The sequence below is a fragment of the Aplidium turbinatum genome, chromosome 8 (genome assembly GCF_918807975.1).
Source record: "Aplidium turbinatum chromosome 8, kaAplTurb1.1, whole genome shotgun sequence".
NCBI classification, from domain to species: Eukaryota; Metazoa; Chordata; class Ascidiacea; order Aplousobranchia; family Polyclinidae; genus Aplidium; species Aplidium turbinatum.
This window is the reverse complement of record NC_137479.1, coordinates 4,938,087-4,964,978: the sequence shown is the minus strand read 5'-3', so window position 1 is coordinate 4,964,978 and position 26,892 is coordinate 4,938,087. Positions and strand designations below refer to the sequence as shown.

Below are 26,892 nucleotides of genomic sequence, written 5' to 3'. Positions count from 1 at the left end.
TTATACATTCATTAACATTATTGAGAGTTACTTACACATTGAACAGGATATTTAGAACAGCACATATGTAGGTATTTGAATTAAAATAGAAAATGCACAATCAAACCATAGCTAAGCCACAATTCGACTGACCTACCACCATCCCCACTTCTCCAGTCCACAATCGAACAATTGTTCAATCTGCAGGAAGTTTCATTTAAAGTAACAGTAGCCAGTTTCGAGGAAATACATGGATATATATAAAACAACTGTACAGTAAAACCATAAAAAAGTGTTACAAGAATAGTAGGTATTTAAATCATCATAATATTAGTCCATTAAGAAGCAAAATGTTTCTTGGTGTCGAAGCGTTTCAGTAAACACCGAGAGTTAATTTTTTGCCTGATCAATCCATCACGTCTTTCATAGCCAGCAACTGAAGACGATGCTCAGTAACAAGTTTAATGTGCCTTTCAACAGCTTGACCATGACATGGATGACACAATGGGGTGGATCTTACTTCTTCAAGCTGAACATTATTCAAGTGTGTGATTGCCGGATGTTTAGAGATGTCAGCCACGTTTAAATTGACCATTTTAAAATATTCTTTTGTTTTAAAGTTTAGCTTTGGCACCAAGAATCGTTGCACATCAACATTATCGTTGCTTGATTCGTCTTCACCATCTGATTGATCAACAAATCCACCTTCAAAATCACCCATAACCATATTTTCAATTGTGTAATTCGATAAACAACCTCTAATTGATAGAATCTTGCCATCCTCCTCACATCTTCATTTCCATCTGCTAGCAATAACATGCTTAACAGTATGTTTTCTGGAAGAGCAGAGAATGCATTTCTTCGCACAACCTTCAGTGAAACGTCCCTGACTCTCTTATTTGGAAATTTAACGATCCTTTAAACGAGGCCAAACAGATTTGTTGCACCACTTCTAATTCAATTCTTTCGCTTAATTTGAAACCATTTTGGGAAATATACTTTTATGCAAAATTCAGTCAATAATTGAAGCATTGCAGATGGCTTTTCGACTGAGACATAATACCGCATTATTCTGCAAGCGAGAGTCAACCGCCGGGAGTGAAATATTGGCCCAATTTCTAGAAGTTCCAAATCATAATCCACATGCCCGAGAATAACCGCCCAACATATTTTGTAGGCGTAATGCTGATCAGTGCTGAGATTATCCACAATTTCATTTGTGAGCAACGGAAAATTTTGGTTTAAAATAGGCTTAAACTCAATAACTGGCCAATCAAATACACTTCTATTTTACTCCTTTCCAATTCTTCCAGAAAAGGTATCCGGGCTTTTTGTCGTTCCATCCAAAGCCATAAAAACATGACGTAGAGGCAACTCAAAAAGAACATTGTACTGTATATTGTATAGTGTATATTGGTGATTTTAAAGGTGGATTTGTTGATCAATCAGATAGGGAAGTGAATTAAGCAACATTAATGTTGATGTGCGACGATTCTTGGTGCCAAAGCTAAACTTTAAAGCAAAAGAATATTTTAAAATGGTCAATTTAAACGTGGCTGACATCTCTAAACATCTGGCAATCACACAGTTGAATAATGTTCAGCTTGAAGAAGTAAGATCCACCCCATTGTGTCATCCATGTCATAGTCGGCAACTCAAAGGGCACATTAAACTTGTTATTGAGGCATCGTCTTCAGTTGCTGATTGTGAAAGATGTGACGGATTGATCAGGCAAAAAATTAACTCTCGTGTTTAATAAAATGCTTCGACACCAAGAAACATTTTGCTTCTTAATGGACTAATATTATGATGATTTAAATACTTACTATTCTTGTAACACTTTTTATGGTTTTACTGTACAATTGTTTTATATGCATGTATTTCCTCGAAGCTGACTACTGTTGCATTAAATTAAACTTCCTGCAGATTGAACAATTGTTCGATTGTGGACTGGGGATGGTGGCAGGTCAGTCGAATTGTGGCTTAGCTATGATTTGATTGTGCATTTTCTATTTTAATTCAAATACCTACATATGTGCTGTTCTAAATATCCTGTTCAATGTGTAAGTAACTCTCTATAATGTTGATGAATGTATTGTATAACAATATCAAATTAAAAGGTAGTATTCGTTTGCTTCATTAAGTCCGCTACAATATGCTAATGCTAAGGACAGTATGGTATAGTAGGCCTACCTACCAACAAACTACCGTCATAGGTAACCAACCATAACCATTCAATTAAATAGCCAAGGTTCCCATCTGTCCAAATATGTAGACTAAATAATAACACCCAAAATAAATGAACAAAGTGTAGTAACTCAATCGTAACTCAAAGCGAAACTCAATCAAAGTGTAGTAAAAAATGTATTTAAGCATCAAATAAATGCACTTTCATCTAAATTTGTCCACGAAAATGGAAAAAAAATACGTTTTTTGGAATATCTGCTCAATAGATGAATTTAGAACAAAATGTTCTTTTAGAGCATATAGGAACATAGCTGTTCTGCAACTTTTAAGCCTACTCCCAGCTTTCTAGGAGCATTATAAAAAAAGTTACGCTGTTTTCGTGGATTTTGACCTTTGCGTGACCCATGGGGCTGGGTGGCACGCTCGATTTTGGGTGCCACGTCAAAAAAATAATTTTAAAGTCAATATTAAACTTTATGACACCCTTTTAACACCCCTCTTCATTAATATGACAGAAAAAGTTTTTTTCACTCCACCCTACCACACAGTGTCATAGGCAGCAGTGAGGTCCACCAAGATTACTCCTGCTTTGTTGCCCTTCTCGAAACTTTCCTCAATATCCTCGGTCAGCTTGACTGCTTGATGAGTCGTACAGCGTCCGTGCCGAAATCCAGCTTGTTCTTTTGGTAGCTGGGGATCAACAACTGGCTCGAGTCTAGTTAGCAGGAGCCGTTCCAGGATCTTGTATGGGACGCAGAGTAGTGATATTGGGCGATAGCTCTTGGGATCATCAGCTGGCTTGTTTGGTTTAGGTACTGCCACTACCGTTGCTTTTCGCCAGATTTTAGGTATGGCCTGGAGGGTCAGGCAAGCAGAATAGAACCGTTTCAACCATGCCAGACATTTGGAGCCACAGTTAAGTCCTGACCAGTCTTCAATATCATTAGTCCAAATTCTTGGTGGTCTGCCCCTATTTCGTTTGCCGTTCATTTTTCCGTCTAGTAGTTGTCTTTGAATAGAATTATTGCGAATCATGTGGCCAAAATATTTCAATTTTCTTGATTTAATTGTTTGTAGAATTTCCATGTTGGTTTGTATTCTGGATAGCACATCTTTGTTTGTGATTTTATCCTTCCATGAAATTTTAAGCATTCTTCTATAAATCCACATTTCAAATGCCTCTAGTCGTTTTACCATTTGTGATGACAGTGTCCATGTTTCTGCATTGTAAAGTAACGTAGTCCAGATATAACATTTCATAATTCGTTTTCGAGTGTTGATGTTAATTTTGCGTGCTGTTAATGTCTTTTTCTTTTTGAATAAACAATAAAATTGAGTAAAAAATCAATGTAAAAATGACAGATTTTTCTATCTGGGTTATTATCTCAAATAAGCAGCATATAGTTAAAAGAGTAGAAGGAATAGGCCTACTTTTTTAAAATTGCTATTTTCTCTAAGTTTTCGTTTATTATAACCATCTATGATTATGCAACATAATTATTGCATTTTTGAAAAAAATCTGTCATTAAACGTATGGAAAAAGCATTTGCTCGTTAAATCATCGATTACTCTATGCCATCACACAACAGTATTTTTATACAGCCAAGTTCATGCTTTTGTACTTCCTGCAGGACAGCAACTTATGATAAAAAGAAAGGATTGCGATGTTGTTCCACAATGGTCAGACCTGGAATCACCGCAGCAGACTTCGGGAGTTTCATGATTTCTTTGTTCAAAAGATACGATTGGAATACTTCGGCCATAGTTTTCACTTAGTAAGGTCTCATCGTTTTCAGGCTAAGGCTAAAATTGAAAGTTCAAGTTTAAAAACTATGCCTCCATTACTTCGCGTTGATTTAAAAATTTTGCAGTTTAATGATGAAATCATCTTCCTATGTAGCCTAAAATTATAATGTGTAAAGTAAACGAATCAATTTGGTCACACCAAGCCAAACTGTACAGCATCGTTTGATATTTGCTGGTTTTAGGTTTTTTAAGTTTCAACCTCCATCGTTTCCGTGGATCTGTTTTGAGGTTGAAGTTGTTATTTTACTGAAATCTTTAATTAGTTCATAGCTAATTTCTTACACAATGAATCGTCATCGAAGTTTACTGCGAGTGCTCGGCAGTGAAGTATCACAAGTTTTGAGAGCGTTGTACACAGTACAGATACTTCAGTATAGTCTACCCTCAGCTTTGTGGTGCTAAAATAGCCACTTCAGCCACTAAACAGTAAAATAAGAATTTAGTCTAGTCTAGTTCCTAACCACGAATATTTCCCTAATCCCGAATAATATTAACCCGAAACACGAATTTCAAAATATACAAGCTAATGTTTGTTTAAACTCAAAAACTGAAATTGCACAGGTAAGACTAAAAATTAGACCAAAACCGCTTTTCAGATTGCAGCAATCATTAAATGTTTGAGTTAGGCCCAACCTTTCCTAAATCAATTTGAAAACTTTCTGACTATCTGCACTAACTTTGCTGTAAATTGTCTTCTGGTAAGCCTAGAATGACTAGTAAAACACCAATGGAATCGGGAAGTAATAATCTAGCGCCATGTGACAAATAAAAGTTCAAAAAACAATCGCTATAAATAGAGATAGCAAGTTTTGAGGTTCGAGAAATTTTAAGATTGCGCAAGATCTGTTAAACAAACATGCTTTTGACATATCGGCTTTGATTTATTCCTATTAATTTTCTACTTTGAACGGCATGTGTCACTATTTTAAGAGCAACCTTTATATTCATAACATTGTCGATGAAAGGGGCCCGACAATAAATTGGTACTGGGCCCGAGAAATCCTGTCAATGGCCCTTCCCTAATTGATGCTACAATGACTCGCGACCACCATTAGTGTTTTGAAATTGTTTTGTATTTGTCATGAAATAAATACAGGCTACTTTGTGGCTCAATAAACTACTCAGCGCAATGTTAATTAATGATTTACTTTGAGATAAATTGCGAAACTTTGTAAACAATAAATACTATGAATACTACAAAAAATTGCTCAATGCCTAGCATGACGCCAAGCAGAGCGAATTACATCGTGTAGTTACCATTCTTGCGTTTCCATTGCAAGGATAGATAAATGTAAAAGTTTTTATTCAAAGAAGCTAAAATCCGCATGCAAAATAAACTTTACCTCGTTTTCGTACTTGTGTATTTTCACCCCAACTGAGCTCTTTTTTAAAACCTACTGTTTACATTTGACCATATTTATCAACGTTTAAGAATTGAAATTAATGGAGGCTCAGTTCAAGTTATTTTCTTGATTACTACAAAAGTTTTGAGCGGTCTTTATGTTAATTAGGAGAAGGTAAACACAAATAGATTAAAGTGAAACACTAGAGTGACTAGACACATGCAAGGCCTATCTATTTTTGGAGTGAGTTTTTTTTTTTTTTTTGAATCAAAAAATTAGTGTAACAACCGAATTTCGCCGGGTCATTAACGGACCCTGCATCCAACAGTTGTGCTTTATTTTGTTCGACAAGAACGGCTACCAGGTTAGGCCTCAATTCATTACATTACTAACTCAAGCTGACCGATGTTTAAATTATTGAAAAATGGGACCCTCCACCGCTCAAGTCGAAACACAAAAGAACACTTTTCGATAAATGAAACACAAATTCAAACTCATGCAGGTGGAGGTCACTGAAGCGTGAACGCAAAACAAGAACATTCAAAAAGAAGAAAGGGATTGCATAAATCGTTTCTACATACCCGGACCCGCACCCGAAACCGGAGCAAGCCTACGAGGGTTTCTAAATTCAAAGGAAACGATTAGATACAAACACATAACGTATAGCGTCAATGACTGAGCACGAGTAAAAACGTAGCCTAACTACCCTAATGATAACTGCCTCTGATCCAGAAACGAAGGTGTGGGAAATGTTGAGCAACGCCTAATCAGACGCTGTGAAGCGAAATGCTGCACTCACAACGATGTGATTGAAGATACCATTCATAATCGACACGTAGTAAATATACAAACTAATTAGGCTCAATAAACTACAATAGTCGCACAGAAATTAACGAACCAAGCAGTTGAAAAATATAAATGTTAACCACTTAACCTAACAATTTGATAACGAGACCATACACGATAATCTAAACACTTCGATCATCAAAACCGTAGCAGCTCTTACCGGAGAAATGGAACACGAAATGTTTCCTTATTGAAAGTTGCTCGTAACAAATTAATACACAATACGAACAAATACTACAAATCAAACTGAATACCCAGGGAAAATATCAATGATTGTCCATACGCGCGAGAATCAGTTTATCGATCATCAGTCATTTCATCAACTTTTCCTTCCAGAAGACACACCTTTCGGATATCACGAACCAAAGTGGAGTGCGCACCTTGATTCGACGTACAAGTTCATTACTGTCAGGCATTTTATATTGCTTCTTCAACAAGAGAACGGATCATTTTCCGTACTAGTCGAAAAAATGCTTCGGTGAAGCCATGCTGGTGCGAAGCCAAAGGAGGGCCGAAATGCCAGTCGATTTCTTGTTGCACATAGCGTCTTGAAAGTTTTTGCTTTTCCACAAGGTTATACAGGCTTTCACAATATAAGGATTCAAAGACCTAAGTGGCCGTAAGAACGGCCGTTTGATTTGTGAGTCTGAAAGTAGTTGAACCGGACTTTGGAAACTGGGATGAGCTGGAAGAGTCGTCATTACTTCGGGAAAAGCTTCCCATTGCATTAACCTCACGATCGCTAGGGTAGCTTTTGACATCTCCCCAGTCGTCCAGGGCAGCCTTTTCGATGTTAACCTTCGCCTTCCATTGCAGGTAGGATTTGTACCTCAATAACCAGGCAACTGAGCGTTGCAACCTGGAAAAGTCATAATATCGTCTCAATAGCAAGGGCAAGCCGTCACACTCTGGTTCAGATATCCGAACGGCGCAAATCTTCTTCAAGGCAGGATCTTCTTTCTTCAGGTCTCCACAAACATCTGGTTGTATCGGCCACTGGGTTTCAGTGCACGTTAAAAATTTTGGTCCATAGGACCACATAAAAGCCTCATTTGCCTTACTGGGCGAGAGGCCGCGCGACGCAAAGTCAGCAGGATTATGATCAGTGGGCACATAGGCTATCTCCACTGATCCAATGAGGTTAATGAATGAAGTAGTTCAAGTCTATTGGCCACAAATGTATGGAAACGAGACGTTTTATTAAGTAAATAATGTAGTACAACAGTGGCATCTGTCCAATAGGTCACAGAAGAAAATTTAAATTCAAGTTCACGAGAAATCATACTACCAGGTTTAACAGCTAGTACAGCTGCAGTCAACTCCAGCCTAGGAACACTAATCGATTTAAGTGGAGCGACTCTAGCTTTTCCCATAACAAGCGCACAAGCAATCAAATTATTCGTTTATAAACAACACGCACGTAAGCACACGCTCCGTAACCATCAACTGAAGCATCTGAGAATACATGCAATTCGATCTTGTCAGTTTCCTGGTTAGGGAGCTTAAAGCTTCTTGCAAGAGATACTTCCTTCAAATTTGGTAATGCCTGCACCCATTCTACCCAGGCCCTCTCCAAACCCCCCATGGACGAAAGAGGTTCATCCCAAGAAAGACCCAAATGGCAAGTCTCTTGCAAGATTTTCCTAGCAGGCAGGACAAATGGCTGTAGCAGCCCTAGGGGGTCATATGTTTGAGCAATAACTGATAACAGCCCCTTCCTGGTACAAGGTTTTACCTTGAGGTTCACTTTAACCTCCAGGCAATCGGAATCCGCATTCCAAAACATGTCCAGCGCCTTCTGAGTAGGCAGTTCTCGTTGCTGCAGGTCAACTACAGTCGAAGCACGATCCTTTTCTGGAATAAGACTTAGAACATCCTTATTATTTGAAAGGAACTTAATTAATTTAAATCCACCACTATCAAGAAGTGTACACAGCTCCTTTATTAAACATGAGGCTTGATTAGGTGTAGCACATGATTTACACAGATCATCCACATAAAATTTTTTTAGCACAGTGCTTACCGTTTCAGGGCAAGCTTCGCTCAAGTTTTCCTCTGCTGTTTGGCGAAGAGCAAAGGCTGTCACGGAAGGTGACGAGGTGGCCCCAAATAGATGCACGTTCATCCGAAAGACTGCGGGGGTGCGAGTTAGATCATTGTCCGGGTACCAGAGAAACCTAAAAACATCACGATCCTTCTCTTCCACAAGTACCTGGTAAAACATACTTTTTATGTCTGCCACCACTGCAATAGGCTCTTGTCTAAAGTGCATTAATACACCCACAAGACTATTGGTTAGGTCAGGTCCTTGGAACAGCTTGTCATTCAGCGACACGCCATTGGCCTTAGCACTGCAGTCGAAGACCGCCCTAAATTTAGTCAGAACTGACGTGCAGTGATGCGGTACATACCAAGTCTTACCTTCTGGCCCAACAGCCCCCATCCGGTATTTTAAAGCAGAAACCGTTAGCAACCAGCTCAGTCATCTTCTCACTGTACTTTCTACGTAAGTCAGGATTTGCAATTAGCTTCTTCGTCAGATCTCGAAGACGTTTCTCGGCTACGTGGAGGTTATTCGGCAAGTCAAAGTTGTCTTTCTTCCATGGAAGACCAAGTTGGTGATGTTTACCAACCTTTAAAGCAGACCTTTCCATGATGTCAATGGCGCGCCTGTCTTCTTTTGACATACACGGCAGTAGCGGCGCATCAAGATCATGGAAATCCTGGTCAAGAATGCGTAGTAACTCCTTGCACCCTTGTTCATCTACACCAAGCTAACTGACAAAGTTAACACGTACCTCGTTTTTATCAAGCTCATTCTGGGAGACATAATCCACCCCCACAACGTCCATCCCAGGGCAGTGTGCAAGCCTAAAGGTTGGTTATCTAAGCCATACCTACTCTCACTAACCCGAAATGCATTGTAGACATTTTGCCCCAGCAATAAGTCTACTGTATTTGTTTCTAATTTTTGGAAGGGCAGATCTTGAAGATGTGGAAATAGGCTCGTTAGTTCATTTGTAGGAATGCTTGTGTCAGGGATATCTAGAGAAGGGGATGCGAAGGTTCACAGCGATTGCCTTATTCTTATGACACTACCAGGGCGATATTTTGTAGCGCGTTAAACAAGCAGTTCTTCTCAAAATTGTTGAAAGTTTTATAGTGTAGCTGGTACAATCAGCTACAGAAGACAGTTAGTAAATGTTACATGGAGCATATTCAAAGAATACTTTTTTAAAAAGACAGTTGAAAAGTTACCACTAAGGTGTTTTTCATAACAAACCCTTTGCAGTAGGCTAGATGTAAAGCAAGTATACGGGTAGTTGAATTAACAAGTAACCATGAGCATCCATTTAGCATCAATGGCTGATGCTAATAGCGCAATGCAGTTTATCATAACAAGATTTATTAAACTACTATCGGTGCCTATAGTCATTTTACGGTAAACAAAGATTATTTACAATAACCAAAAGCCCTTCTATTGTCAGACGTATTAAAAGCCTTCATATCCCATTGTTTAGGTATCCCTGGCTTGTGTGCACCTCGACTATGGAATCCTGCACCAAAGCATCCCTAACAGCAAAAACTCGGCTCTCACCTACTCCTTGAATATAAAAATGATCAATTTTCGAAGAGACCTTTGTTACGGCATTGCTGGTGTGCATTTTACGTTGGCTTTTGCCAAACCTGCAACAATTCGCTTAGCAAGGGCCGTTGTACGTAAAGTGGTCTCAGACCCATCATCCATGTAGGCATATGTGTTCACGTAATTATCAGGATTTGATACCCACACCTTGACTGGGACGACTTTATGAAGTTTCCTGCTGAGCTCAATCTTTTTGTCATTGTAAGAACTACATGCGACAAGAACATTGCTGTCATTTTGTGCAGTAAGGTACAGGCTTGTCAAAATAGAGCAAGGAATTATGACGCTTGCCACATTCTCGACAGGCCATCCCAGAAGAACACTCACGTACGCTGTGCCCAGACTGGAGACAGTTGAAACACAGCCCATGTAATTTAACAAATTGATATCGTTTATCAACAGGTCTTTCTTTAAACGTTGGACATAGCCATAACCACTGCACACTTTTACATAACTCACAATTCTTTTGAACGCCTGAAGGCGTAGCAGAGCTCTCCTTTACGGCATTTACCTTGACCTGACTACGCGATCGCGAGTATTTAGACCAGGGGTGACGAACCTTTTTGCGGCCGCGGGCCACTTTGTCAATTACACATAAGTTATTGGGCCACACAACTTAGCGCTTGTCAAAATTCTATGACGTCATAGAATGGAATCGACCAAAAATACAAGGTGAAGTTGGTGAATAGTGTTTTAACAACTTTGCCTTATAGCTTTCCTATTTTCTAACTTTAAACCTTGAAAGTTAGTATTTAGGGCAAGAAAATAGCAAAGGAAAGGTGTACCAGTGAATGCATAAAACAGCTTTGAGATGTCTTTTGTCTTTAATGCATGAGCGATTGTCAAATCGTTTTGCGGGCCTCACAAAACTCTTTAACGGCCGCATGCGGTCTGATTTAGACCCTGTAAACGTTTTTAACTGACTCGCAAACATATCCTGGCCTAATGCACATTCCGCATCAGCCGCAGCATCGTCTACAAGAGTCCTCAACTCCTTAAACCCTCCACAGCCTCTGCGAGACATGGGCACAAAATCTCTTTTTATTTTCTCGGGAAGGCGATTAAATATTTTATGAATCACTTCAGGTGAGTTTAACTCTGCCAAACGTCCTAGAGACAGATACGTCTGCTCACATTCAAACATTCTGTCTCTGAGGCAGTTTAAAGCAGATGAGTCGAACTCTTTTGTGGGGGGACCATTTAACATTCCTTCTCGTAGTCTTGATGCCAAAAGGTTCTGATTACCAAACCGCTGGTCCAATCTTTCCCAAGCAGTTTGATAAGCAAGAGTCCTGTTTGAGTGCCCTCCAAGACCACGAATAGCTCTTCCTGCCTCACCCGTGCATAAAGATTGCAAATGCAACATCTTTACATCGTCATCTGGATACATGCACGCCACAAATTTAAAGAACTTACGCTTTAACTCTGGATATTCCAGGATATCACCATTAAATTTCCCAAGTGTCACAGGTGGAACCACACCATGTGCGCTCTGCCTGAAACTAGGCGTCAAAACATTACCTGGCGCCACCGATGGTCCAGCTATACCGAAGCCTTGTGGCTGCATTGTATTCGACAGTCTACTCCGCACAATAGGGGACGATGACAAATTACCGACATATGGCTGACCTTCTTCTTCAATTGCCTTGCCTGAACCAGGCATCGACGGCCTCAGATGAATAATTGGACCAAATGTTCCTATTATATGTTGTATGGATGATTGTTTCTGTTTTGTCGTTAAATTGTTCCAGATGTGTTTGTCTTTGTCTGCCAGGTGCCCGCTTTCCAAAAATTTTACCAGTTAAAGAGAGATGCTCCAGTTTTTGCTTTCTTATTACATGGCCGAGAAATTTATATTGTCTGGTTTTCATACTTTTTAACAGAGTTCTGGTTTGGTTCACTTGGTGTAGAATTTCTTTATTTGTATTGTCCTACTTGTGAATGGTTGTCCTACTTGTGAATTTTCATAGACAGCCAAATTTATGCTTACACCCGGGTAGACGCTAGTCTGAGCACCAGAAATAAAGGGATTGTCTACACCAGTGGTTCTTAACCTTTTAACAGTGGGGGACCGGCAAAATTTTTAAAAAATGTTCGCGGACCGGCAAGCAAAGATCGTAGTGAATAGAATGAATATTTGTAACGTTTTCTTAACCAAAGTTGTCGTTGCGCACCATAATGCAAGGTTTGAGCATATGATTTGTATTCAGGACGAAAATTACAATAAACAGCAATCAAATCAACTTAAAGTGCCTCTGACAGGAAAATAAATTTGCTAAATTTACCTAAGATACCAAAGAGATGACACTAACAAACTTCCCTGACTAGAAAATAGTAAAAAATATCAACAGGCTAATAAGTTACACGCTTGCAAACTTCCGTTCACTTTCGGCGAATCTGGCACTCATTCAATTGCGAAAATAAAAACGGCAACCTCGCTGTGACGTCACCGTGGGTGGGAAGGATACATTCTTTCTATGTGGTGAGTTGGTAAGGTATGGTATGACTGCTCCAAAACGTCAACGTGTGGGGCTCTATTGGTCTAAAGCATGTGCAAAATGAGAATTACCGAAAGGAAAAAGTCAACTTATTATTACTATCAGGTTTAGATCAAATAGATTGAGTTTATTTTTATCAAACAGCATCTCAATTCAATTGAAATTGCAGTTTTTCTAAACTCTTGTAGGGCTACAATTTGGATAATTTTTTATTTGTCCTAATCTGGCTATAGCCATTTGCAGTGTAACATCAGTATCTCACAGACAGTACACTTAATTTATGGTTGAGGTAGGCCTAATTCCTGGAAATTGCTGTTTATGTGACAGAGTCAGTGACAAAGACGTGTGCTATATTTTCATGCTTTCAAACAAAACAAGGTGCTGAGAAGAAAATAGTCAAAGTTTTCTTCAAATGTTCGAAAGTGGGATAGACCATACAAAACTAGTCGTATATGTTCTCTTCACTTCACTGGAGATGATTTTGTTAACACCACCAACCCGATTAGGATCTTCTCAGCAATGAGTGGCGTGATGGGAACTGTAGTAGGTGGTGATGGGAACTGTAACTGTAGAAAACGGAGACTTATCAAAAGAGTAAGGATGCTACATTAGGCTAAAAATACCCTAAACGCTAAAGAATGCACACTAAACGAAGTGATTTTATTTCCTTGCAGGCAGTATCGGTAATTAGTCGCTTACAGGCATATGTTGGAGTGTATACTACAAGGTGATGCTCTCGGAAGCAACAATCGGATTGTGATGCCGTCATGCATTGTTTGGCGAATCCGAAACAATTTTCAAGTCCAGATGGCAGTCACACCGGATTTTAATGGCCAACTGAAGGCACATTATGAGGGAGAGAGAGAGAACTTTTATTTATTTATGAATAGTGATGACTGATGAATGATGATGAATTAAATATGAATGATGATTCGTACGATTTCTTCATTTTTCACTTCAAGTATATTTTAGGTTTTGTAGGAACGTATCCAGTACAGTTTTATTAAACTGCAAAAAACAAAAAATCTTTGAAAAAAGCAACCGCTTGTACCAACTCCAACCAACCTGTGATCCACCAATTACATCTAGAAAGCATTTGTTTCATCCGTCGCTAACAACGCCTACCCACGATGACGTAATACCACCAAAGTCGTCCCAGAGCTGTGAAATATAGAGTTTTGTCTGTGGTGGCGCTGCGGAACTGTCGTTTTGTATAAATTTCGCCCTAACCAGTCGAGCTTCGAGGTTAAGATTAAAAAGTTCGCTAAGCATAATTTTGCGCTAGAAAATGCTTAGAAAATTTACTATACTTGGGTCCAACCTGTCAGGGGCACTTTAAACAGAAAAATGTCAATTCATTTCCATACAAAATCAATGTCAGTGGGAAATTTGCTACTGTTACGCTGCCAGTAGCCTATGTGAGGAAAACGAGATATCAAAGAAGTTTCTAAAACACGTAGCCTAAGTTAGCTCTGTTTCGACATCCAGGCGATTTCTTTGCTTAGTAAAAGCCAGACATGAAAAAGAACTGTCGTTTCTAAATAGCTGGTTGAAACAATTACCATCAAATCGATTGTTTTGAAAGTTAGGCACGAATTCGTTTGCAAGAGATAACCAGAAGTGTGACGATGATGTTTTTCGAATCTGGACTGCAAAGTAGAAGCATAACATAGCCTATTGTAATTCAACCAGACTTTGTTTTTCATGAAGATTAAGGTCGCATGTGTTGACATCATCGATACATGGATTGTTTATCCAAAAGTTTCCATGTCGAGGATCTTCATGTTACGCGAAATGAATAGTTAAAATTTTTAGCCAACTCTTTCAATTGTTGACTCACAACGCTCAGCACCTCTTTTTACTTTTTTCACCACTTCATTTCACCAGCATTTTCAACAGCAAATCGGCTTGTCTTCATTCCATTCTTTGAAAAACAAGATCTTTGCTTTCTCAAACTCCGGTTCTGGCAAATTTCCATTGCAGGCCTGACTTTATCCAGGAACTTCAAACTTATCTAATTCCAAATTTTCGTCTCCAACGACTTTGAAATTTTTCATAATCAAGGACAAAGTTCCCCATTTGTTTATGTATTTCTGTGTTTCAAAACTTTTTGAAAACTATTATGCACTTTGTCACAAAAACATTATCAACGGCACAGAATTAGGTCATCAAAAAGTTCACCTTTATTATCAAACAATTTTACGTGGAGATATGTCAGTTTTACAGCTGTGCATGTTTCACAGTGAGATCACAATTTTACAATATGCTAATGACTCCACATTAAAATAAGCTTTGCAGAAAGTAAGATCTTTTGCGGACCGCCAGAAAAATTACACGGACCGGCACCGGTCCGAGGACCGGCGGTTAAGAACCACTGGTCAACACCAGTGGTTTTAAACCTTTTTGGTGGAACGGAACCCAATGAAACATTCAAAAAGCTCGAGGAACCCCCATTTCAATAATTTAATTGCCTTAAGCTTCAACATATCTAATTGACGTTTTTTCAGAAATCTATCCATACTTGAAAGGCTGTAAGCATAATTTTATAAATTATAGTATAAAAACAAACCTAATACTGGCAAAACAAAATGATCTCTAACACGTTCACGGCGATTTAACCCACCCGTGTACAAACGGTTAAACTGTCTGAAAGATCTCCTTGAATCGAAGAAAACATGTCGACGAAATTTGGTAGAAAAGCAGAAAGTTAAAGGCAATCGCACCACAAGAAAATAACTAAAATTCTGGATCGCAGCGAACGTGTTAAAGTGTAGAAAATTTATTAATAGGTTAGTGGCAAACCTAATCAATATTTGATTATATTTGAACAATGTGCAATTGTGCATATAATAATAAAATAGACTCTCGAATTTGAATGTAAACTTGCGGAACCCCTAGACTTACTGGTGGAACCTTAGGGTTCCGCGGAACCCCGGTTGAAAACCACTGGTCTACACATTGGTTAACAGCGAAGTTGTGGTACTTAATGAAGACGTTTTACCAATTGCCACATGAGCAAGCCACGTTCCCACAGCACCACTAGCGTTCACTGCACTGGTGTTTGTTATCATAGAAGGGCTAGACATCGCTCCAGACACATAAATAGGAGACGCCCCAGACACGATATTTGTATTAGCCGAAATTTGGCACTGCTCCCTGATGAAGTCCATAGCACGTCCAAGATCAAACCACCTGTGCTTTACTGTCACAATCAATGTGCAAGGCCTCGCGATGGACTGCTTTGTGTCTTCAACGAGCGTGCTGTTTTGATTGTAAAATTCTGGTGCGATGTGTTATTATTGGTTATGACCTGAAGTAACCTTTGATTGCGAGTCTTTGTTATGTAACGTAATTCTAGATCGTCGTCGTCGTGTGAGCCTCTGGGGCCGAGCAAAAGTGGAAATAAACAAAAATGAAAAGGTTACCAATGTAATAGCGAACAAAAGCTTCAAAAAATGAGTGCTTGTACTTCAGGGTTACCTCATTGATGAACACCATGCAAGCCGCTGATCTGTAAGTGACCATTTGCTCTTCGTCGTATGTTGGAATGAGGGTCTATCCTTTTACCACCCCAGATTCATGATGTTCCCGGACTGCACTGGAAGGCTATTAGAGAGCAGTCAGTCTTTGGTTTCATTATCCATGACACGCAGACCTTCCACTCCGTTAGGTGGCTTGAAAATGAAACATTCATTGATGATGTGGTCTGCGGTCTGTTCCTCGGCACCACATTCACAGGAGGAGGGAGAGGCCATTCCCCATTGGTGCATAGTTGAGGGGAAAAGCCCGACGCCCGTACGGAGACGGTTGAGGCGCACCCATGCCTGTCTTGGTAGTATCAGGCCAATGGGGCGCGTGTCGGTGTCGGGGATGAACGAATGGAGTCTGGTGGTCCTTGACTTCCATTCAGAACTCCATTTATGGTCCGCCCAAGCAGCCGCAGAGATGTCTTGTTCATCGGCTTCGTTGATGAGAAGTTGAGCGGCTGGCACGAATGGGTGTCTTGATTTCAGTCGACGGGGGTGCTCGTTTGGGAGAGCAGAGACCTTGTTGTGGAGAAGGTGGTCAGGTTCCAGTGCCCGTCGACCGAGGGACAGGGTGGCTTCTTCGCGACGAAGCTCAGCGGGTTGGATGCCAGCGAGAATGGGGAGATTGTCCAATGGCGTGGGACGCAGGCATCCGGTCACTGTGCGCAGGGCGCTGTTTATGGCAGTGTCGATGTTATGGCAGTGAGCACTGCGGCACCAAACAGGTGCACAGTACTCTGCTGAAGAGTAGACAAGGGCTAAGGCTGCTATACGCAAAGTATCAGCCCTCGCCCCCCAGCTAGAGCCTGCCAGGCGCTTGAGTAACGCAGCGCGGGATGTGAGTTTCTTGCGCAGTGACACCAAATGGTGGCGGTATGTGAGCGATCTGTCCAGTGTCACCCCAAGGTATCTTGGTTCGGGGCAGAAAGACAGAGATTTTCCATTGTTCTGGACATGTAGCTCACGATCAGCTTCCCGATTGTGGAGGTGGAAAGCTGCTGCCACAGTTTTGGTTTCGCTGAGTTTCAGTCGCCAGTTCTGGAGATAAGCTGAGAGAGTTTTCATGTCCTGGCTCAAGGTTTCTTCTAGATTTTCCCACGACTTTGTGGAGTTGAGAATTGCCAGATCGTCCGCATAAGCGTATTTTGCTGAGACCGTAGTTGGCAGGTCGTGGGTGTAGACATTGAAAAGAAGTGGAGCCAAGACCGATCCCTGTGGGACGCCGTTTTTCAGGCGTCTCAGTCTGCTTCGCCGTGAGCTACCAGTGGTGAGGGTGAAGCTTCGATTCCTGACGAGTTCCATAATCATACGAACCATATATGCCGGTCAGGAAGCAGGCGAAGCAGCTTGCAAGTAAGGCCGCGATGCCATACGGTGTCATAGGCAGCTGTGAGATCTAGAAAGACAGCGCCGGCCTTCTTTTTTGCCTCAAAGCAATCCTCGATGTCTTGAGTTAGGAGTGTGACCTGATCTACGGTGGATTTTCCGCGCCGAAACCCAGCTTGCTCTTTTGGAAGGAGCGGGTCGATGATTGGGTTGACGCGGGCATAGGTCAGTCTTTCGAGGATCTTGAAAGGAACACAGAGGAGGGATATCGGTCGATAACTCCTTAGGTCCTCTGGTGGCTTGTGAGGCTCGGGGATCGCAACTACTAAAGCTCTTCTCCAGATTTTTGGGATTGTGAGGTGGTGCAAGCAGGAAGAGAGGAATCTACGTAACCAAGACTTTAAAGCATGGCCAGCATGGAGCACAAGCTCAGGGCAGATCTTATCCGGCCCTGGAGACTTGTGTGGTTTTACTAGGTGGAGGGCGGTGGCGAATTCCTCTGGAGTGAAGTCTCCAGATATTGTTTCTTCTTGTGATGCTTCCACACGCCACAGGGCAGATACTTCCTTGGCAACAAGGCGGGATGCCTTGCGGTCCTTTGTCTTGTAGACCCCGTTCTGCACTAGCTGGGAAGCGATGGCGTTAGCAGAAACGAGGCACTGACGAGGGGAGTTCGCTGAGCGCCCAGTGAGGTTGTGGATGATGCTCCATGCTTTGCGGCTTGAGTGTGAAAAATCGATGGTTTGGACAGCTTCGTTCCATCGTTCAAGCTTCTTTGCATCCAGCCGCTCAAGTAGTCTGGTGGCGGCGGTGTTAGAAGCAGCACCATTTGTGGCGGCTAGGTAGGAGCGATAGAGAGCTTCACACTCAGAGTCCCAGCATGGTGTGTAGCTGGTTCGATGGCCACGTGGTATCGTGGCCTTTGCCGCAGTTATTATGGCATTGCAGAAGTCTTGGTATGCCTCGTCTGCGTTGCATGTTTCAGTTGATGGTAACTTTGCAGTAGACTCATTGGTCAGGAGGCTGTATTGATTCCAATCGGCTTTTTTGAAGTTCCATCGCTTCACCGGTGAACTTGGGACAGGAGCCACAAGTTTTGGGGCGATGATAAGGGAAGGCCGGTGTTAGGACCGCGGGAACTTCTCAAGCACACGTCTGTCTGGAAGAGAGCTGTCGACACTCGCGAAGGCCAAGTCAGGGTTTGTCCCTGTTCCCCAGCGGCCGGAGTGGAAGCTGGCTGGTTCCTTTGGGTTAAATAGGAGGGCAAGATGGTTTGTAGAGGCCCAGTCAGCCAGCAATTCTCCGTCGCTGCTTGTGTTGTTGTAGCCCCAGTCGATGTGCTGGCAGTTGAAATCGCCAGCGTAGAGACCGGGGTAGGGGAACGTTGGGAGGGATAGTGGCAACAATCGCGAGGATGGGGGCTTGTAGATGTTGACGATGTTGTAGTCTGAGATAAAAATGCACACCCACTCAATCTCGGCATCAGCTGGAGTTTGGTCGACAAACGTCCACTTCAGGCTCTCATGCACAAACGTGGCGATGCCGTGCTTCCTGCTTAAGGTAGACCCGGCTAGCGTGTAGTTGGGAATAGCTAGCCTATCTGCAGAGGTGCAGTAGGTCTCTTGGAGGAGGATGACGAGTGCCCGGTTGGTATGGGCAAGCTGCTCCACAACTTTGATCTTGCTTGTTGTGTAGCCTTCTATGTTAAGCTGCAGAATGGTGGGGCGTCTGAACTTGTCCATTGCCCTTGCAGCTGTGCCGTCCGGGTGGAGGCTCTTGGTTGACAAGTTTCGTTTGGCATCTGCTTGGGTGCAGATGTTACTCACAGGATGGGGCACGAGGAGCCACTTGTTGTCCATCCCAAATTCGTAATTCTAGATCATTCGGTAAGATGCGAACCTCGAACATTCTGTTGTTTTTTCAATCACCAATATCGTTTGTCATGATGTCACAAGGATGTTTACCAATGGATCTCTGATTGCGAAATCATTATTATGCAATGCATTTTCTAGAATCGTTTTCCCTACGTGACAATCTGGAAGCTTCTGTTCACGATTTAATGCAACTTGACAGAACAATGAGTCCTATGATGTATAATTACGTAACCTTCTCGAGGTTACTAGACCGAACAGACCTTCTATATATAGTGGTTTAATTTGCGTTATTTTCATTATGATAAGTTGATTATTATTATGAGTTGATTGTGAGAGATCATTGTTGTAGTGGTGGCAGTTGGTAGTAGATGCAAAGATTATTGTTGATCGAGAGTTGAAGTTATTAAATACGAGTAAAGCAAAGTTGGTGCTAATATAATTTCTGATTGAAATTAGAATCGTATGAGAAGCTGTGAATGGATTACGTTAAACTCGATCAATAGTCGCAAGCATTGGAATCAATTGCTGTTTACTGTTACTATTACTTTGATTAATTGCTGGAAGTGGTGAACCATTCGTTGGAGTCCTTCAAGCGTGTTCAACTGTTCATATATATTTCACCAGTAGAACTATCCGTGAATTTAATTGACTACTTTTCGGTTATAACCCATTAAACTACGTCATTGAACCTTTCCAAGTCTCTTTTCTGGTAAGAGATAGAAAGAAACCGTGACACTTACAAGCTGCTTACTCGAATCTGTGAGCCAAACATTCGACATTATCTTGTCAAAAGAAATTTTAACATCTCGCAGTTCCCTTTCGTAACCCTGTGTTAGATCATTCATTTTGTCAACACTCTGCTTTTGTATTAAAGGCCAAATGATTGCTTTTGCATCGCACAAACTCCTTTCTGCATGCGAGAGATTCTCCAAAAACGATGCAAACTCTACTGAAGGGTTCGAATGTCAACTACTCTCTAACATGGGAGATTGTGATGCAACAGTGTCAGTTAAAGTTGTTTTTACGTTAAATTTGCTGTTACTGGTAATTAAAGATTGATCTCAAAGAGTTCTTGGTTGCACTTATTCTATGGAAAGAGTGACTCATTTGCACAACAGCAAGTAAATCAAAAGCTTAATTAAGAAAAATACCAGACTAAAATGAAACAATGTAACTCACAATGAAATATCCTCTTAACTCTAACAATAGTGCCTACAGGCTACAACACGAGCACGAACAACAATATGGTAGGCTTCCACGTGAAGCAATTAACCAAGAACAGAATCCACCGACCTAGAGCAACTAGAGACGCACACAAGAATGCCGATTGCCACTAAATCCACGCGCAATGACAAACTACGTCACCGTGCCACTAAGTCCGAGTGAATGAAAGAAAACTAAGCAAACTTCTAGTCAAAGCACTAGACAAAAACACAAGGTGACCAGCTCACTACACTGTTACTGAAACCTCCAAAATATAATAACAGGTTAATCCACAAAGCCTGACCAAAATGGTACAGATAAAATTTTTCAATGATATAATGTAACAACCGAATTTTGCAGGGTCATTAACGGACCCTGCATCCAACAGTTGTGCTTTATTTTGTTCGACAAGAACGGCTACCAGGTTAGGCCTCAATTCATTACATTGCTAACTCAAGCTGACCGATGTTTATTCAAGTACACAAAAACACTTACTTGTAATCCACGCACACAAGTCAACCATCATCAGAAGGAATTATTGAAAAATGGGACCGACCACCGCTCAAGTCGGAACACAAAAGAACACTTTTCGATAAATGAAACACAAATTCAAACTCATGCAGGTGGAGGTCACACACATTCAAAAATAAGAAAGGGATCGCATAAATCGTTTCTACAATCAGAATAACCAAAAGTGGCGTATGGACCTAAAACCAACTTCTAAGAAGGTTTTGGGTTTGTGCCACCTACACCCAGGTCGCCCATAATTTTTAAAGGTTATCCGAGGGTCAAATTTCATGAAAATCCCATAACTTGGAAACCGGTTAAGCTAGAATGTTAGTTTTTGGCTTAAAATTTCCAGAAGGACCATGTTTATATATGCTCTAATACACTATCATTTTAGTGGCAAAAATGGCCCCCTTCGAACGTGAAAAAACGAAAAACTACTCGTTTTTCCTTTGGAATGTTATGCTAGGTGGAAAAGTTGCCCGACTTCCCCCTTCTCGGATCCCCTGGCTGTGTATTGCTATTGGATACGTGTAATTATAAATGAGTTGATGTCATGGTTTCTGTAACACTCATTGCAAGCAGTGGTGGATTAAGGTTGGCAAGGATCTTTACCAAAGCTCAGTTAGCATTGCCCAAATTTGCAATGGATCAGAGTCGAAATATACTTTTTCTGACGTTGATAGTCCTGATGTTTTCAGGTTGAAGGTTTTCAATATTTTTTTAACCATATGATAATTTTTATAATGTGACCCTGATTGTAAGTAGTTTCTTGTGAATTTCATGGAAACCAAAGATGTAAATTTTGAAACTTAATGTCAAATAACATTGTAACATTATTGCATATGAGTCTTTGCTACATTATTTTTGTCATTGATTTTTTTTGTCACATATCCATGATTGTTGCTTGCATATCCTTTGTACTAACTACTTAGAAAGTATTTTAAGCAGTACTTAGTCAGTTTGTACCTATTATGCCTTAACACAGTGGTTCCCAACCGGGGGGATAATTCCCCACTAGGGGGGAATTTTGCAATTTTCAGGGGGGAATTTGGTTTTACGATTGTAAACCTTTTTAAGCCTAGTAAGTTGGCTTAGAATAGAGTATTACAGAGGAAATTATTTTTAGATCAATTCCCAATTATTTAAGTAACTGTGCACTGACATGGATGCATTCCATCACGTAGGCCTACTTCGGTTTCATGCAAATTGCGCATCAACATGGGTTATCTGTATCCATAAGCCATTGACATATTGATAGGATATAGATTTACAAACTGTAGGCTACTGCTTCCATGCTGGCTCAAGGAAGATTGGAAGAGAGTGATTGATTTATGTCACTGTCATTAGGAGATTGTCTTATGCTAGCCTAGTAGAAGCTCTGCTTTCCTGGTCGCGGGGGGACTACGTTTTGTCTGGCCTCTACCTTTCGACCAGCCTGGTTTGGGTAGACATTCCAGGAGCAGATGCCAGTACTGCTGAGCATTTAAAGATGCTTTGGAAGCTTTCACCAGCAAGCTTGTAATAATTGAAAGAGAAAAATTAGAATGAACAATATTGAACATGTTACCATGTTTAAAAAATTATCATTGATGCTTGTTGTTGACGACAAAGAACAAGTTCTTCCAGAGCTGGAAAAAGAATTGATTTTGCAACATCTCACAGGATTAAAACTGGAATTCATTTGATATTTTCCGAATTTTTTTTACGATAAGCTTGATTTAATACGAAATTCATTCACATTGTTGATGGAAAAACTTCCCGATAAATTGCAGGATGAATTTTTAGAACTCAAAACGGATTCTTGCGCAAGAGACTTATTCAGAAAAATATCAATCACTGGATTTTGGCCATTAATGTGTAATTCCTATCCCAAAGTGACAGAAAAAGCTATTCGAAGTACTGTATTCCGTTTTCTTCCACTTATCTATGAAGCCAATCAGGTTTTTCAACTCTTGCAAATGAAAACAAAACAAAGTAACAGATTAGACGTGGAGAATGATATTCGTTGTACTCTTCCACGAATTCATGAGTTGTCGAAATAAAAAAATCACAAGCTTCACACAGACTGTTAAATGTATTGACTCTTATATTTTGAATGTATTCTTTGAATAAAGTACTTTTCAGCTACGTTCTTCTTTAACCCTTTGACGCACATAAGGTACTGGAAATAAATTTTCAGTCAACCATTGTATTATTATGGTTAGTGGTGTTGTTTAAGAGGACTTTTGAAGAAATTAAAAAAAAAATTATGTGTAGTAAGAGAAATAATGTATGGCACGTATGTGTGCCATTGTGCCTCAAGGGTAAAGATTTTGTCTATTTTCTTAGCACCAGCCTGTGTTGCCAAAATGGCAATAGAAAAGGTAGAATTGATATATGGTTTTCAACAGCAGCCTGATAACCAATGCAAGGTTTTTCAGATCACATTGATTTAATCACAAACAATAAAATAGACAAACAACGCATCACAAAGACACTGAAAACACAGATAAAAAGTGTGGAATCCAAATGTAATTTTTAAAGTATAATTTTGGAAACTAGCAAGAACACTCAACACAACATTTGACTGATTAAAAATTAAGCAACCTTCAAGTTCTATGCAAGTATTATTACCATGCATTTTAGAAACCTAGGAAACTGACTTCAAGACCTTGAACCATCTGATTCACTAACATAAAGTAAGAGAATGGACACAGCAAATACAGTAATCTGAGGTAAAAACAATTACTGCAGATTGAAATAAAGGTGAACAAATCATTAGAGGATCTATAGTCACCTGAATCAATGTAAAATGATGATGCATTTAGGATGCAATTCCCGAGATATTGATAAAAATTGTTCATTGGTTTTAAAATCACATCATACAACATGCATACTATACTACAAAGATTTGTGGTATGCATTGAAACAGTCTCTGTCTTTCACATAGCATAGATGATTACAACATTCCAAACATTGGTTGTTGGTCCGATTGTATGTTTTCCGGGTAGTGCACAACTTGCATCGCTTTCTCCTGTCTTCCATCTTTTCCATTGTATGGTTCATATCAACTGATGCCATGGAGCAAATTCTTTTGGAGGTCATGATAGATGCGACTGCTCGTTTCCTGTTTGTAAATGTTCCAATCATACTCCTAGCAACAAGGCATCGAAATGTTTTAGAGTGAAGCTCATATATCAGGATTTTCATCACATAGTTTGTTGTAAATAACAAATGCATTATTTACAGCAATGTCCATTAGGTCAAACACAATTCGCAAGTAGTAATTGATTCTAGACTTGTGATCAAATTGATTCGTCACTTTTTTTTGATACATTATACCTACGCCACCCATGTGCTGATTGTAATGCTTCACAACATCTGGACAGGCAACAGATTGTTTTGAGCTTGATTTCTTCTTTTCACTTCACCCAATGGAATAGTTGTCAAAAAGTTTGATACAAAGTTGATGGCTTTGTTGTCCATCCACTTCACAAAGTATACAAGATTTTCAGCTTGAAAACAAGCAACATCTCCTCTCTTCATGCTCTAATTGCTCTTGTCAGCAGGGACTTGTGATTTTGGCAAATGCTTCCTATTGGATCTCACTGTGCCAGTACTGAAAACATGTCTTTTGGAAAGGGCATCCTGCAGTCGGCAAATAACACACGATTGACAGCGACTTCACTCCAATGGAAAACTTTTTGCCTTTTAGCCATATTATTATTTTGAAAATACTTAATTTGCACTAATAAAACATGAAAATAAGCTCAATATCAGGTTACTTTGCAATATGTTTTCATTTTGAATTACTATACTAAGCAGATTTTCTTCACGCATTGCAAACATTACCAGACTTTTACACAAAGGTTCACATAAACTTGTGTAGTAATTTGTACCCTTGAAGTACAATGGCACATATGTGTGCCGCACACAAATAGTTAGCCTCACAACCAGTAAACCTTAGTTTCCAACTTAAGTAATGGTAAAATGGTGTCCTAGACACTCTAAAGTGTACTCTGAATAAATATTATGATAAATTATGAATTATAAACTAATAAAAATAAGTTCCAAACATGCCTCTGAAGCAGTAGCTAAAATAGGCCAAACAATTTTAAGGCCTGTCTGAAGAAATTAATTCAGAGTTTCCAACTATTAGTTTAAAATTAAAGTTTGATGTATAGAGAGGTTGCAGCATAAAAATCGTTTCAAAATATAACGATTTTCTAACATAAAATCACAGGTAATTTTGTGGCACACATGCGTGCCACTGTACCTTAAAGGGTTAACCGTATTAAGACTGGGTTCTCAAGATATTTCTTGGGTTGGGGGGGGGGCGTAAAGTGCCCGCGGTTTTTGAACGTTTATTACGCCTTTGATATGCAAGCTGTCAGTTTGATATTTTGCATAGTGAAAGAAAATTCATCTGGCTTCAAAAAATTTTAACGTGTCTTCGAATCATGTGTATATCTATAGCTATAACAGATTTTTTAGATAGGCATCAAATCGCCTAAGTTAGTTGTAAATTATAATAAAGAAACAAGGCTTTATCTTGTTCTGCTTGAGATAATGACGTCACGGTAATCCCGCTTCACATTACGCGTTCCTTCTCTTTCAAACTGAAAACCGTAACGGCTTATCAACTGCAGAGAAACTATTTATTCTGTAATTATCCAAGTCAGCAAAAGTGCTATATTATTATATCGACTCAACGTTTGACCACAGTGCTTAGACGTAAAAATTGTTTATTTGACTTCAGTTTGTTTGAAAAGATTCGAATAGACGAGTCAATATACGGAAAAAAGGCACCTAACCCCAAAAAATTGATACAAAAGGTTTTTCAACGGATTCTGTTACCAATGGGCATATTAAACAACATACTAAAAGTCTACCAAAATCGGACCCCCAGAAAGGGGTCATTTTCAAGGAAATATACCGCATATTTCTAAATAACTTTGCATATTGGGTAGATGGTGGTATTCAAGTTGTTATTGTTCTTGTGTTTGTGACATCATAATCACATGAATGCGTGCATAGTCGCATCACAATGCAAGAGAAGTGATCGTTGTTAAAGTCAAAAAGATTTATTCAGGCAAAGTCACTCAGGGCTGCCAGAGCTTGTTTTTTTAATGCACTTCTGTGGTTTTATTTTTGAGTCTGGGGTTTTTGGAGCATAATTTATAGGCTTTCATTTTGCTATTTTTTGGATATTTTAAGTCCTAAAACGCTAATAGTGTTAGGAAAGTTAGTTATGAAGAAAAGCAACATTTTTTAGCGCCATCGACGCGATATTTGCTGCATAGTTTTATTTTGACCCTCCTGGAGCAACATGCTAGTTGCAAGAGTTTTGCCAGGCGTGCTATTTTCCCACCGACTTTGGCTAGTTTGGCATTTTTTGTACACAATCAAGCGGTATTTTTGGTGATTTTAAAAGCTGGGGCTTTTTATTTGGATCTGGAGTTTTTGTGGGGCTATGATTGGGAGTTCTTCAGAAAATCTCACTGGCAGCCCTGAACTCACTATGAAAAAGTTTCAGAGGATAACCTGCATTCGCATACTCATTCAGTAGAAAGGATAAAGTCAGGACCCTTGGGCAAAAATCTGCTATCAAGGTCGCTGCTGATCGAACCATTAATACTGCACTTCTTTTTCAACGCTTCATGGTGGTCTCCCAGCTGGACATCTATCACTGGAGGAAGTTACGTGTTACGAGCTTAGTCCTTTCCCTCCTGCTCTCTTTGAATCGAGACATGTATTCCGAAAAGCTGATAAGCCACAGTTAGCACACGCGATCTGTGATCACGCAAGTCATGTAATCCTACATTCTGTACCAAAAACGGAGTGCCACGTACTTGATGGCGGTTCACTCCTTCACCTCATACCATGGCAGCGTGGACAAAGCTATGGTGAAATAGCACGGTCATATGCTGATTTCACCATCCGGCAATATGGATCCGGTACGACCATTGTGTTTGACGGCTATGAAGAAGGGCCGACCATTAAAGACAACATGCATCAAAGAAGAGGACGTAATCTTCATCCCGTAGTCAACTTTACAGCTGAGACTATGTTCACAGGCAAGAAGGAGGAGTTCCTTTCACAAGATGCCAATAAACAAAATTTGATTTTGGATGATAAGTGGTAAACTTCGGGAACAAAGTTGCACCG

The 26,892-nt window shown here is 40.1% G+C and overlaps 1 protein-coding gene across 2 annotated transcripts in view; it reads left to right on the top strand.

Annotated features, from left to right (window-relative positions):
• LOC145775960 (atrial natriuretic peptide receptor 3-like) overlaps window positions 1-26,892 on the top strand; it is a 176,913-nt gene that overhangs the window by 22,760 nt on the left and 127,261 nt on the right. For both annotated transcript variants that reach the window (XR_014290188.1, XM_082587369.1), the window contains exon 3: window positions 3,798-3,941. Coding sequence is in view for 1 of the 2 variants with exons in the window: in XM_082587369.1 (XP_082443495.1) it covers window positions 3,798-3,941 (144 nt within the window). In the remaining variant the exon portion in view is untranslated. The remainder of the gene's footprint in view (window positions 1-3,797; window positions 3,942-26,892) is intronic.